At 51.5% G+C, this 12,252-nt stretch overlaps 1 protein-coding gene across 1 annotated transcript in view; it reads left to right on the plus strand.

Moving 5' to 3' along the window:
* The first annotated feature begins 1,055 nt into the window (after positions 1 to 1,055).
* ZMYM3 (zinc finger MYM-type containing 3) overlaps positions 1,056 to 12,252 on the plus strand; it is a 16,124-nt gene continuing 4,927 nt past the window's right edge. The window contains exons 1-20 of the mRNA XM_023508052.1: positions 1,056 to 1,232; positions 1,974 to 2,659; positions 3,667 to 3,710; positions 4,027 to 4,093; positions 4,541 to 4,835; positions 5,051 to 5,228; positions 5,579 to 5,797; positions 6,088 to 6,238; positions 6,485 to 6,600; positions 6,755 to 6,841; positions 6,968 to 7,118; positions 7,670 to 7,842; positions 8,061 to 8,226; positions 9,443 to 9,540; positions 9,623 to 9,785; positions 10,043 to 10,155; positions 10,295 to 10,469; positions 10,650 to 10,796; positions 11,307 to 11,410; positions 11,716 to 11,884. Of these exons, the coding sequence (XP_023363820.1) occupies positions 1,993 to 2,659; positions 3,667 to 3,710; positions 4,027 to 4,093; positions 4,541 to 4,835; positions 5,051 to 5,228; positions 5,579 to 5,797; positions 6,088 to 6,238; positions 6,485 to 6,600; positions 6,755 to 6,841; positions 6,968 to 7,118; positions 7,670 to 7,842; positions 8,061 to 8,226; positions 9,443 to 9,540; positions 9,623 to 9,785; positions 10,043 to 10,155; positions 10,295 to 10,469; positions 10,650 to 10,796; positions 11,307 to 11,410; positions 11,716 to 11,884 (3,283 nt within the window). The 5' untranslated portion in view covers positions 1,056 to 1,232; positions 1,974 to 1,992. The remainder of the gene's footprint in view (positions 1,233 to 1,973; positions 2,660 to 3,666; positions 3,711 to 4,026; positions 4,094 to 4,540; positions 4,836 to 5,050; positions 5,229 to 5,578; positions 5,798 to 6,087; positions 6,239 to 6,484; positions 6,601 to 6,754; positions 6,842 to 6,967; positions 7,119 to 7,669; positions 7,843 to 8,060; positions 8,227 to 9,442; positions 9,541 to 9,622; positions 9,786 to 10,042; positions 10,156 to 10,294; positions 10,470 to 10,649; positions 10,797 to 11,306; positions 11,411 to 11,715; positions 11,885 to 12,252) is intronic.

The raw sequence follows: 12,252 nt of genomic DNA on the forward strand, positions 1-12,252 counted from the left end.
TGTTATCGCGCGTGCGCGCTCGTGCGTAGGAGCAGCAGAGATACAGAGACTGAGACAAAAAGAGACAGAGGGAGAGAAAGAGAGAGGGGAAAGACAGAGACATATAGACAGGGACTTAAAGAGGGAGGGAGGGTGGAAGGAAGAGAGAGCGCGAGTGAACTACCAGCCCTGACGAGGGAGGAAAACTACTCAGGAGATAATGCAGGAAGCTCCTGCAGGAAGACTCAGAGAGAGTAGCCCAGAACTTACCCTAAAACCATTGAGAGTGTGTGTGTGGGGGGGGTAGCTTTGCAGTACCTGGTTTAGGGGTCATCAAGCAGTAACGGTTACTGCATAGGCGTTGTCAGTGAGCTACAACCATTTAACCCTCTCTGGGTCTCTAGTGACCAAGCTTAAGGCACCCCATAACTATGACTCTAAGACTGGTGAGGGGGCCCTAGGCTGCAGACAAGGGGAGGAGGGGCACGTGAGGGCTGGGTGCCTGACTTCCCCCATCCTCCGCTGTCACTCACTACCCCAACAGTCGCCCAGGGGGCGGGCCTCGAAGAGGTGGGGATGGGGGCAGGGTAATCTTGGCAGGCGCCTGCTGCATGGCGTAGGTAGGGACTGTTGAAGGGGGCGGACGCGGGGAGGGCTGTTGAACACGAGTGGGAAACGAAGAGACACGGGGAGGGGGAGGGGACCGGGAACCATTTGAATGAGAGGAGGGGATCACGGGTAGAGTGGGCTACCGGAGGTAGGGCGGGCACGGGTGTTGACGGGGGTCAGACTGTTGAGCCAGGTAAGGGAAGCAGGTGCGTAGGTCTGTGTTTTTGTAGGTTACTGTACTCTGGCCCTTTGATGGAAAGAGGACGCCGTCTTTCCTGGGGGCGGGCTTCAAAGCTTCAGAGGCTATCTTTTCCTGCTCAACTAACGGGGCCCCGGGCGGGGGCTCACGCTCCATCTCCAATGACTATACTCCACTCCGCAATTTCCAGGAGGCCACTGGGCTGGGAGTCTCGCGCCGGGGGCCGGCGCTGTCTCGCGAGCCCCCTCCTTAAGCCAGCCAATGGGGTTGTTTGCTGGCACCGCCCGCCCGCCTGGTGCAGAGCGCTAGTCGCGGCGAACGGCGTTGCCATTTAAAGGGGCCGCGACCCCTGTCCCGGCTGCCAGGGAGGGAGGTGGAGAAGGAGCGTGAGGCCGTCGCTGTCTGCAGTTCTAAGCTTGTAGCGGTTACACTAACCCTGCCGCAGGTAGGGGTCGGGCCTGATCAAGCCGAACCGAACCTGCTGGAGGATCTCGCAGTAACCGGGAGGGGGTCTAAGGAGAGATCGTAGCTCCAAAATGTCTTCCTGTAAATGCCTGAGGTGGGGGGTGGGCAACAGGAGAAGGAAGGACTGGGGGGACCCATAGGAAAGGGTGATGGGGCTAAGGAAGTGGGCGACCCCAAAAGGTAACTAGGGTGGAAGGGGTTAGGAAGGGCAGTTTGTGGGGGCGGGGGAAGGGCTGAGGGAGGACCCTGTAACGAGGGGAGGAGGAGTGGGGCCAAACAGGGTGGGTGAAGACTAGGGAGCCGGAGGTCTCTCGGGGAGTGTGGAGGGAATAGAAACTGAGATCGTGGGGGCGGGTAAAGCTCCTGGTGGCGACGGCCCTAGGAGACTCTAAGGGGGCGTTGAGCTCTAGTTGGGGGGGAGTGAAAGGTAAGGGGGGAGGGGAGCTGTGAGTTGCTGTGTGGGGGGCGGGTGGTGGAACGACTGTCTGCCTGGTGAGTGTGGGCACTGGGCCAGGGCGGGGAACGCCTCTCCCCACAGGGGGCGCTGTATGGGGGGGGAGTGGTCTTTAGGACTAAAGCCTGTGGAAATGCTTGTCGGTTTTTGGTGGGGACTGTTCGTGATAAATTTAAGTGGATGATGGGGTGTGTCCCAGAGCCTATATAAGAACAACTCTGGCTAAGACCACCTCTACTGCCTCCTCTTCTTACTCCTAATCTGCAGCCCATATCCAGCCATCCTCATGGACCCCAGTGATTTCCCCAGTCCATTTGATCCATTGACCCTGCCAGAGAAGCCCCTGGCTGGAGACCTTCCAGTAGACATGGAATTTGGAGAGGATCTACTGGAATCCCAGACTGCCCCAACTCGAGGATGGGCCCCCCCTGGCCCTTCTCCCTCCTCGGGCGCCCTGGACCTGCTTGATACTTCTGCTGGCCTGGAAAAAGACCCTGGAGTTCTGGATGGAGCCACTGAGCTACTGGGGTTGGGGGGGCTGCTCTATAAAGCCCCCTCTCCCCCAGAGGTGGACCATGGTCCTGAAGGAACCCTTGCCTGGGATGCAGGGGATCAGACCCTAGAACCTGGACCAGGGGGCCAGACCCCTGAGGTGGTGCCACCTGACCCAGGGGCTGGGGAAAATACTTCTTCACCTGAGGGGCTACTAGAGCCTTTGGCTCCAGATTCTCCAATAACCCTGCAGTCTCCCCACATTGAAGAGGAGGACACAACCTCCATAACTACCACCAGAAGGGGCTCTCCTAGGCAGGAGGAGGAGCTTCCCCAAGGGCAGCCACAGAGCCCAAATGGTCCCCCTAGCCCTTCGGTGGGAGAGACTCTGGGGGATGGAATCAACAATTCTCAGACCAAACCTGGGGGCTCTAGCCCCCCTGCACATCCTTCCTTGCCAGGTAGGTTGCCTAATTGTCTGGAGAATCAAGGCTGGGTAGAGGGTGGGAGTATGGAGGGGTATCTGTGAGTTTTGGGAAGTAGAGGTGAGGAGGAGGAAGATGGAGAGATAAGAGTAGGGATAATGTATGGGGAAGGAGTTCGAGTTTGGGAGGGAGGAATGGGGGGATACGTGTCAAAGAAGATTAAGGAAAGAAGGAGTAGGGGGCAGCAGGAGGCCTCTGTGGAAGGAATGGGGTAAGGTTTCTGTGAATGGCTTGGAAGAAATCAATCTGGGGGGAAAGTTCCCTTTTTTTTAACCCCAGTGGGCTTTTGATGCCATAGTTCTTCCTTTGGAATTTGGAGGAGTACACTAGGCTTCTTGGTTCTAAGATCTTTCCAGCTTTTTGGTTCCACATGGGAGTGGGGTTTCTGGGTTTGATGAATGGTAACTAGGTTCTGGAGCCCCCAACAACATAATGATTTCAGGAGAATGGTATAAATGCAGGGCCTAGGATTGAGTCACTAATAGAGGGAAGACAGCCTAGATTTGAGGGTGCTGTGGTTTCTCCCATGTTTTGCCTCATGGTATGCCTCTCCTAGGCTGTGACCAGGGTCTTGGGACTTATATAAGTACCCAAGTCCTGAGGAACATACCCATACGTTGATGCTTCCTTTTCCTCTTGCTACCTTTGGGTGGTTATGTTTGTTTTAGGTTGGCAAAACATAAATTCTAAATGAAAGGTGTGTTACCTGTGTTTCCTTAACTCCCAAGGATTAGGACAGAAAGCTGGTGGGAAGGGTAGATTTTTTTTTTCTTTTTGGTGGAAAATAGCTGCACGCCCCCTCCCCCTTAGTGCAGTGCCTGAAGTAACCCTGAGATGGGCCCCAAGAAGCCACAGGCACTTGCACTCGTGTTTTCCCTTTCAGTTTTGAGTAAGTTCTTCCCTAGGAATGGAGGCGGGGGCGGATCAGGGAGGGGTGGTGAGGACAGGCTCAACATTAAGGCTGCCTTTTGCTTCCTTTGCAGGAGATGGCCTAACTGGGAAGGGGAATGAGAAGCCGCCTGAGAGGGTGAGGGGGGGAGGGGATCGGAAGCAGTCTGGTTTCCCCTATAGCTCTGGGAAGGACAGACCCTTCATTTTCCCTCCCAGATGTTGTTCTGTGGAGAGTGTGTATAAGGAGAATTAGGAGGAGGGAGGGAGCTCTTGTGTCTCCTGCTTCTTAGGGAGAAAGTCCAGCCTTCTTTTCACCTCTCCTCTTAAGGGCTGGGCTAAGGGTCCCTTCTCTTCCTCCCCCTCCTATGACCTATCCCCCCTGCAAACACTGTACTGGTGTTAGCCTGCCCCTGGTGTCAGCTTTCCTCCCCTCCCCTTTTTCCAAGGTACAGAAGAGAAGCGAGCGCGTTAGAAGAGCAGAGCCTCCAAAACCTGAGGTTGTGGATTCCACTGAGAGCAGTAAGTAGGATTTGAGGAAGTGTGACCTGGGAATTCTGAGTGTGGAGAAGAGTGGAAAGAAATATGTAGCAGGTCATGGGTCTTCCAAGCTCCTGTAGTCCCACTTCATGCAGAGTGTGAAGTGCCTATCTCTTCCACTATGGGTTGGCATGGGAACCAGGGGCAATGGGGGAAATTGAAAACAAGAGCAGTAAAAATGGAGAGTTGCCTGTTTCAGCTATGCCATCCAAATCTTCTCACTTAGAGCCCTTCCCATCCTTGCCCTGGGAGATTACAGAGTAACCAAGGGAGAGAGCCATCAGTGGTTTAAGATACCAGTGTAATAGGGGTGAAGGTATAAAGGCCAGAACAATAGGGATACCAGGATAGGGATTGAATTGTTGGTCATGCAATGGCTGGAGACCAGGTCTGGTGGCCTTTTTTCATGCCTCCCCCCTACTTCCTCAGTTCCAGTGTCAGATGAAGATTCTGATGCCATGGTAGATGACCCCAATGATGAGGACTTTGTGCCATTCCGGCCCCGACGCTCTCCTCGCATGTCCCTACGCTCAAGCGTGGCACAAAGGGCTGGGCGCTCTGCAATGGGCACTAAGATGACTTGTGCACATTGCCGGACACCACTGCAGAAGGGCCAGACAGCCTATCAGCGCAAGGGGCTACCTCAGCTCTTTTGCTCTTCATCTTGTCTCACCACTTTCTCCAAGAAGCCCTCAGGCAAAAAGACCTGTACCTTCTGCAAGAAGTGCGTGAGGGTCCTGGGGTTGAGGGGCAGGGATCAGGGTGGGAGTATGGGTAAGATACTGTGTTGGTAAGAACTTAGCAGAATGGATCTGGGAGAGCAATTCAGGGACAGCCAGACTATTTGGCTCTGTAGTCATTGATCCTAGAGGAAGGGTGGAAGTTGATGAAATGAGAATGTGATCCTGAGTGAATTTTCAAATCTCTTCCTACTTCTAGGGAGATCTGGAACACCAAGGAGTCAGTTGTGGCACAGACTGGTTCAGGTGGCTCTTTCCATGAGTTCTGCACATCAGTGTGTCTCTCCTTGTATGAGGCTCAGCAGCAGCGCCCAATCCCCCAGTCTGGGGATCCCGCTGATGCCACTCGCTGCAGCATATGCCAGAAGACTGGAGAGGTAAGGACACTCAGTGGGGGCTAATTTACAGAGCCTGATCAGCCCTGACTTGCCCCTCCAATCCTGGGGCTGCAGGGGTCAGGCCCTGTGGAAAAGGGGAGTGGGAGGAAAGGCAGCCATCATGAGGGAGCTTATTCAAGGATAGAGCCTCTCCAGGATGTATGCAGCTGACCTCCCTTGCCTCCCAGGACCTCACCATCAAGTCGGCAGCCTGATGCGCAGGTTGGGGGGGTCCCTGGGCCCACTGTCTGCTGTGAAGGTCTAGGGTGAGGTGGGGGCTGTCCTTGTATTGGGGTGGGCGGTGGTGGCCAAGCCCCAGCTCAGTGTGTGTGTGTGTGTGTATGTGGCAGGTCCTGCATGAGGTCAGCAATGGCAGCGTGGTGCACCGGCTTTGCAGCGATTCTTGCTTCTCCAAATTCCGGGCCAACAAGGGACTGAAAACCAACTGTTGTGACCAGTGTGGGGCTTACATCTATACCAAGACCGGGAGCCCTGGCCCCGAGCTTCTCTTCCATGAGGGCCAACAAAAGCGGTTCTGCAACACAACCTGCTTAGGGGCATACAAGAAGGTGGGGCCGAGGGAGTAGTGTGTTAGAGGGCTGTGGAAGGGGGTGTGGCTCTTGGGTGATAAATAAAGGTGCTGGATGGGTCGAGGGCTGGGAGAAATAAAACAAATAAAGGGGGTTTCAATTGTATTTGTTATGTTTTATTTTTGAAGCTGGCTGGTGGACACATAGGTCTTTGTTATCTCATCATCTATACTTTTTTGTATGCCTGAAATATTTCATGTTTAAAAAATTTAAAAAATAAAAGTGAAGGGACAAATCCAGCCTCAGCCTCTCCTTCCCCATCCTCGCAGAAAAACACACGTGTGTACCCATGTGTCTGGTGCAAGACCCTGTGTAAGAACTTTGAGATGCTATCACATGTGGATCGTAATGGCAAGACCAGCTTGTTCTGTTCCCTGTGCTGTACCACTTCTTACAAAGTGAAGCAGGCAGGGCTCACTGGTAGGTGCAAAGCCCTCCTCTCCGAGACCCCTGCTGGCCTTCCTTCTACCTCCCATACTCCCCTCTTCTAAAGTAATCCCTGCTGCCCAACCTCAGCCCTAACCACATCTTCCCATGGATTTTCTATTACATCTCTGCACTGCCTTACACTTCCTATGTGCTCTCCCTCTCTCTGATTCCCTCCCCCTCTCTCTTTTCTCTTTCTATTTCCCTCTCTCTCTTTCTCTCTTTCTCTCTGTGCCCCAGGCCCTCCCCGACCCTGCAGCTTCTGCCGCCGCAGCCTCTCTGACCCCTGTTACTACAACAAGGTTGATCGCACAGTCTACCAGTTCTGCAGCCCCAGCTGCTGGACCAAGTTCCAGGTACTTCAGACCCTGGACAAGGGATAAAAGGGTGTGGTAACATAGGGTAGGAGAATTGGGGTAGGTAGATCTGGGCAGAGCGAGAAGAAACCCAACTCCCCTGCTACCACTGCACACATCTTGCCCCTCCCTTACTTGTCTTCCTTCCCTCCAGCGCACAAGCCCTGAGGGGGGCATTCACCTGAGCTGTCACTACTGCCATAGTCTCTTCAGTGGCAAACCTGAGGTCTTGGACTGGCAGGTAAGACCCCATCCCCACTCACATCTTGCTATATGATTGGACATCTATCTGAAGGGGTCTTCCACTTGGTTCCTGCTAGGTCCAGATGTCATAGCTCTGTCTCCCCACCCTGTGCCCCCACCTTAGGACCAGGTGTTCCAGTTCTGCTGCCGTGATTGCTGTGAAGACTTCAAGCGGCTTCGGGGTGTGGTGTCCCAGTGTGAGCATTGTCGACAGGAGAAACTCTTGCATGAGAAACTCCGTTTCAGTGGGGTGGAGAAAAGCTTCTGCAGTGAAGGTAAGGAAATGGAGAAAGGGCAAAGGCCTTATTTCTCATAGCCAGGGAGAATGGTGGAGAAGTGAAGGAAGCTTAGAAAGTAGTCCATGTGGCAGGACCTCTGCTCAAAATGCTCTTGTCCCCATCTATCTTAAGGTTTTAGGCACAAAGGGCTGTTCAGAGAGAGGTTTTTTGTTTGTTTGTTTGTTTTTTTGAGACAGAGTCTCACTTTGTCACCCTCAGTAGAGTACCATGGGGTCACAACTCACAGCAACCTCTAACTCCTAGGCTTAAATGATTCTCCTGCCTCAGTCTCCCAAGTAGCTGGGACTATAGGCATGCACCACAATGCCCGGCTATTTTTAGAGATGGGCTCTCGCTCTTGCTCAGGCTGGTCTCAAACTCATGAGCTCAGGCAATCCACCTGCCTTGGCCTCCCAGAGTGCTAGGATTACAGGTATGAGCTACTACACCTGGTCTCAGAGAAGGGTTTCACATTGAAAAGGTTGGATCTCATGTTCTGGGGCTTCTTTGTGTCTCTGGACTTTTTTCCCCTCTTCCCCTCTTTCCAGGCTGTGTGCTGCTCTATAAACAGGACTTCACTAAGAAGCTGGGCTTATGCTGTATCACTTGTACTTACTGCTCCCAGACCTGCCAGCGGGGAGTCACTGAGCAACTAGATGGTAGCACCTGGGACTTTTGCAGTGAGGACTGTAAGAGCAAGTACCTACTGTGGTACTGCAAGGTAAGGAGGGTCAGCACATTAGCATGGAGGGAAAGAAGGCTGCAGGGAACATGGCTGTTTTTCTGAGATCAGGGTGTGGGCAGATCTCTAGGGAGGGGAGCCAATTTCCAATCAACAAGCTGGCCCAATCTTCAAAGGGAAGAGCATGGCTTATCCCAGGGAAAAGGGCCCAGCACATTTTAGGGAGGCAAATCTGACCATCCTGTTGATACCCTCAGGCTGCTCGGTGCCATGCCTGTAAACGCCAAGGGAAGCTGCTGGAGACCATCCACTGGCGTGGGCAGATCCGTCATTTCTGCAACCAACAGTGTCTGTTGCGCTTCTATAGCCAGCAGAACCAACCCAACTTGGATACCCAGAGTGGGCCTGAGAGCCTCCTGAACAGTGAGTCCTGGGGCAGGAGGCACATTTTGTTGGAGCCAGCCTGGACTCTTCTAAGCCTAGGCCCAGCTCCTTTCTTTTTCCACTATGCATTCACCTCATCCCTGGCCAGAGCTCCTGGTACTGTGCTCTCTTTTAGCTTCTGGACCCTACAGGTACTAGGGGGAGTCTTGTTTAAAGTATCTTGGAGTTAGATTCTACTGATTTTCAATAAAGGATGAATTTTTAGGTAGTAGGTACCTATTGAGGTAGGATGGGGGTTGTGGTTAGTTCTCTGAAATAAGGAAGTATCAGCATAAGCTCTACCTTTACTGAGACTGAAGACTATAGTTGTTTCTTTTCCTTTCTTTCTTTTTTTTTTTTTCAGAAACAGAGTCTCACTTTGTCGCCCTTGGTAGAGTGCTGTGACATCATAGCTCACGGCAACCTCCAATTCCTGGGCTTAGGCGATTCTCTTGCCTTACCCTCCCAAGTTGCTGGGCCTACAGGCGCCTGCCACAACGCCTGGGTATTTTTAATTGTGGTTTGGCCGGGGCTGGGTTTGAACCCTGGTATATAGGGCCAGCACCCTACTCATTGAGCCACAGGTGCTGCTCCTGTAGTTGTTTCTTGAATATTACTGCAACCCCAGGGATGTCAAAACTCCTTGGGGGTCATGTAAATGGAAGATCTCAAACTGTGGGTTTTGGGGGAAAATGTAATGTTCGTTCCTCTTGGCCACCAGGAGTGAAGAATCTTACTGGCCAATATTGCAGGGGCCTAGAGAAGACTAGACCACTAGACCTGAGATGGCAAGGAGGGGAAATCCTACACTTCCCATTTATTTTTATTTTTATTATTTTTTTTTTTGAGACAGAATCTCACTGTGTCACCTTTGGTAGAGTTCCATGGTGTCACAGCTCACAGCAAGCTCAAACTCTTGGACTCAAGTGATTCTCTTGCCTCAGCCTCCCAAGTAGCTGGGACTATAGGCGCCCACCACAATGCCTGCTATATTTTTGGTTGTAGATGTCATTGTTGGTTAGCTGGCCCAGGCTGGGTTCAAACCTGCCACCTTCAGTGTATATAGCTGGTGCAGTAACCACTGTGCTACGCATGCTGAGCCTAGACTTTCTGTTTATATTTGGTGTACCTCTTAATGAAGCTCTCCTGGAACAGGGGTGAGGAAAATAAAGAGTTAGTCCCTTGGATGAAAACATTGATTTGTTTTGATCTACAGGTCAGTCTCCTGAGTCAAAGCTCCAGACACCCTCTCAAACCAAAGTGGAGAACAGCAACACAGTGAGGACCCCAGAGGAAAATGGGAATTTTGGCAAGGTCAGGACAAAAGTCAAAGGGGAGGATAATCTCAGAGGAAAGTACTGTAGTTGGGGGCACTAAGGTTCCTTTGTCTCTGCAGATCTCTGCAAAGACCCGATCAGCTCCAACTGCTCCCACCCCTCCTCCACCCCCACCGTCCCCAGCAACACCCCGCAAAAACAAAGCTGCCATGTGTAAGCCACTGATGCAGAATCGAGGAGTCTCTTGTAAGGTGGAGATGAAGTCCAAAGGGAGTCAGACAGGTGAGCTAGGGTGCCTAGACACCACCACATGTTCTAGAGTCCTAGGAGCTGGGCAAGGAGATTTCTTAAGTGGCTAAAGTATCATGTATAGGGTTGTCCTAAAATCATAGAGTTGTCATTCAACCTTTGATTCAAGGGTGGTTTTGTGACACTGAGCACATATTAGACCTTTTGGGGGTAGCAAGCAAGCATTAAGTCCTGGGTCAGATGTGACTGGTTTAGCAGGGGCTCTGAGAAGACCCCTTTCTTGTCAGTAGAAGAGTGGAAGCCACAAGTGATCGTGCTGCCCATCCCAGTGCCCATCTTTGTGCCAGTGCCTATGCATCTGTACTGCCAGAAAGTCCCGGTGCCTTTCTCAATGCCTATCCCGGTAAGTTTCCCTACCCTTCTTGGCTAGGTCCTTTTTACCCTTCCAGGTTTGAAGCTTACCCCTTCCCTTTACTTTCATCAGCTGTCCCTCTCATCTGTTGCTATGGTTCTTGGCATTTAGTTGGGATTTGTGCATCCAGGTGCCTGTGCCCATGTTCTTGCCCACTACCTTGGAGAACACAGACAAGATTGTGGAAACCATTGAGGAGCTGAAGGTGAAGATCCCTTCCAACCCCTTGGAGGCTGACATCCTGGCTATGGCAGAAATGATTGCAGAGGCTGAGGAGTTAGACAAGGCTTCATCTGACCTTTGTGGTATGCTATGGATGGTAGCAATGAGGGAGACAGAGTGCTACCAGTCTGTCTGCTTGAGGGGTTAGAGTTGGTAATCTTGGTACCTAGTGGAATGGAAGGATAGTTGGGATCAGCCCCTGAAAGCCTGTGAGGGTGTTAGGCAGGAACTATAGCCACTGAGCCAACTCCTCTGCCTCCCAGATCTTGTGAGCAACCAGAGTGCAGAGGGACTTCTGGAGGACTGTGACCTGTTTGGGCCAGCTCGAGATGATGTCCTGGCCATGGCTGTCAAGATGGCCAATGTCTTAGATGAGCCTGGACAAGACTTGGAAGCAGATTTCCCCAAGAGTAAGTAGGATTTGAAGCATGTCCACTGAGTACAATAGCATTTGTGCCATCAGGAAGGCAGTGTTCCTTATGTCCCTGAGCATGACACTAAATAGTACTCATTGTGACCCTAAGACACAAAGTTCCCATAGGAGTAGCACTAGAGATACCAGGACAGTGCAGTGTTTTAGACTTCTGGGCCTTTTTTGTTTGTTTGGTGTATTTTTAAAAAAATGTTAATTGTGGTAAAAAACACATAACAAAATTTTACCATCTTCACCATTTCTAAGTGTACAGTTGAATGGTGTTGAAAATATTCACATTATTGTAAATGTTTATGTTTTGTATTTTTGTGTCTCTGAGCATGTTATTTTGTATAGTGTTGCTGGCTCCTATTGAGTCCAGTGAAGCTGTCTGAGAGGTTCATTTTGAATTAAGTGGGCAAGTAGCAGGAGTGGTGTAGGAAGAATATCCTCTTTGATATGCAGAGATCTTCAGAGATTGATTTCTTCTTTTTTTCCCTTTCATTAGATCCTTTGGACATTAACCCCAGTGTAGACTTCCTCTTTGATTGTGGCCTGGTTGGGCCTGAAGATGTGTCTACTGAACAAGACCTTCCCCGAACCATGAGGAAGGTGAGGGCTGGGACTCCTATGTCCACAAAAGAAGTATAGAGACCCAAAGAGGGGAAGGTTCTTGTAGTCAAGCCAACAGCCATGATTTAACCATAGTTTAACCTTCCCTATAACTCTATTCTCCAACACCATGAATATAACTGAGATATAGCCTCCTACTTGACAAGGCCGTCAAAGCTGTTCTTGGGGCTTTGTGCTATGTCTTTACATCAGTCCCCCTGCCCAGTGGTAAACATTGTGCTGACTAGTTTCCATGGTACCCCTGGCCTGCCTCTGCTACCTGCTTCCTTTCTCTTTCCCTCCAGGGTCAGAAGCGGCTGGTGCTTTCAGAAAGCTGTTCCAGGGACTCCATGAGCAGCCAGCCTAGTTGTACTGGACTCAACTATTCATATGGTGTCAATGCTTGGAAGTGCTGGGTACAGTCAAAATATGCCAACGGAGAAACCAGCAAGGGTGATGAGCTGCGCTTTGGCCGTAAGTACCTAGGGAAGGAAGATAAGACGGAGAGGAGAAGAGGAAGGGGAAGACGGAGTTGGGCCTATAATTCAGCTGAAGATGTCTAGGAGTGATAAGGGAGTGATCACTTAAAGATGCCCTGTGAAGATGGGGAACAGTTGTAGGTTAAAGAGAGATGCTGGCGTGGCGCCTGTGGCTCAAGAGGCTAAGGCGCCAGCCACATACACCTAAGGTGGCGGGTTCAAATCCAGCCCAGGCCCACCATACAACAATGATGGCTACAACCAAAAAAAAAATAGCCAGGCGTTGTGGTGGGCGCCTGTGGTCCCAGCTACTTGGGAGGCTGAGGCAGGAGACTCGCTTGAGCCCAGGAGTTGGAGGTTGCT

Source organism: Otolemur garnettii, unplaced genomic scaffold, assembly GCF_000181295.1.
Source record: "Otolemur garnettii isolate 467f Iridium unplaced genomic scaffold, OtoGar3 scaffold00219, whole genome shotgun sequence".
Taxonomy (NCBI): domain Eukaryota; kingdom Metazoa; phylum Chordata; class Mammalia; order Primates; family Galagidae; genus Otolemur; species Otolemur garnettii.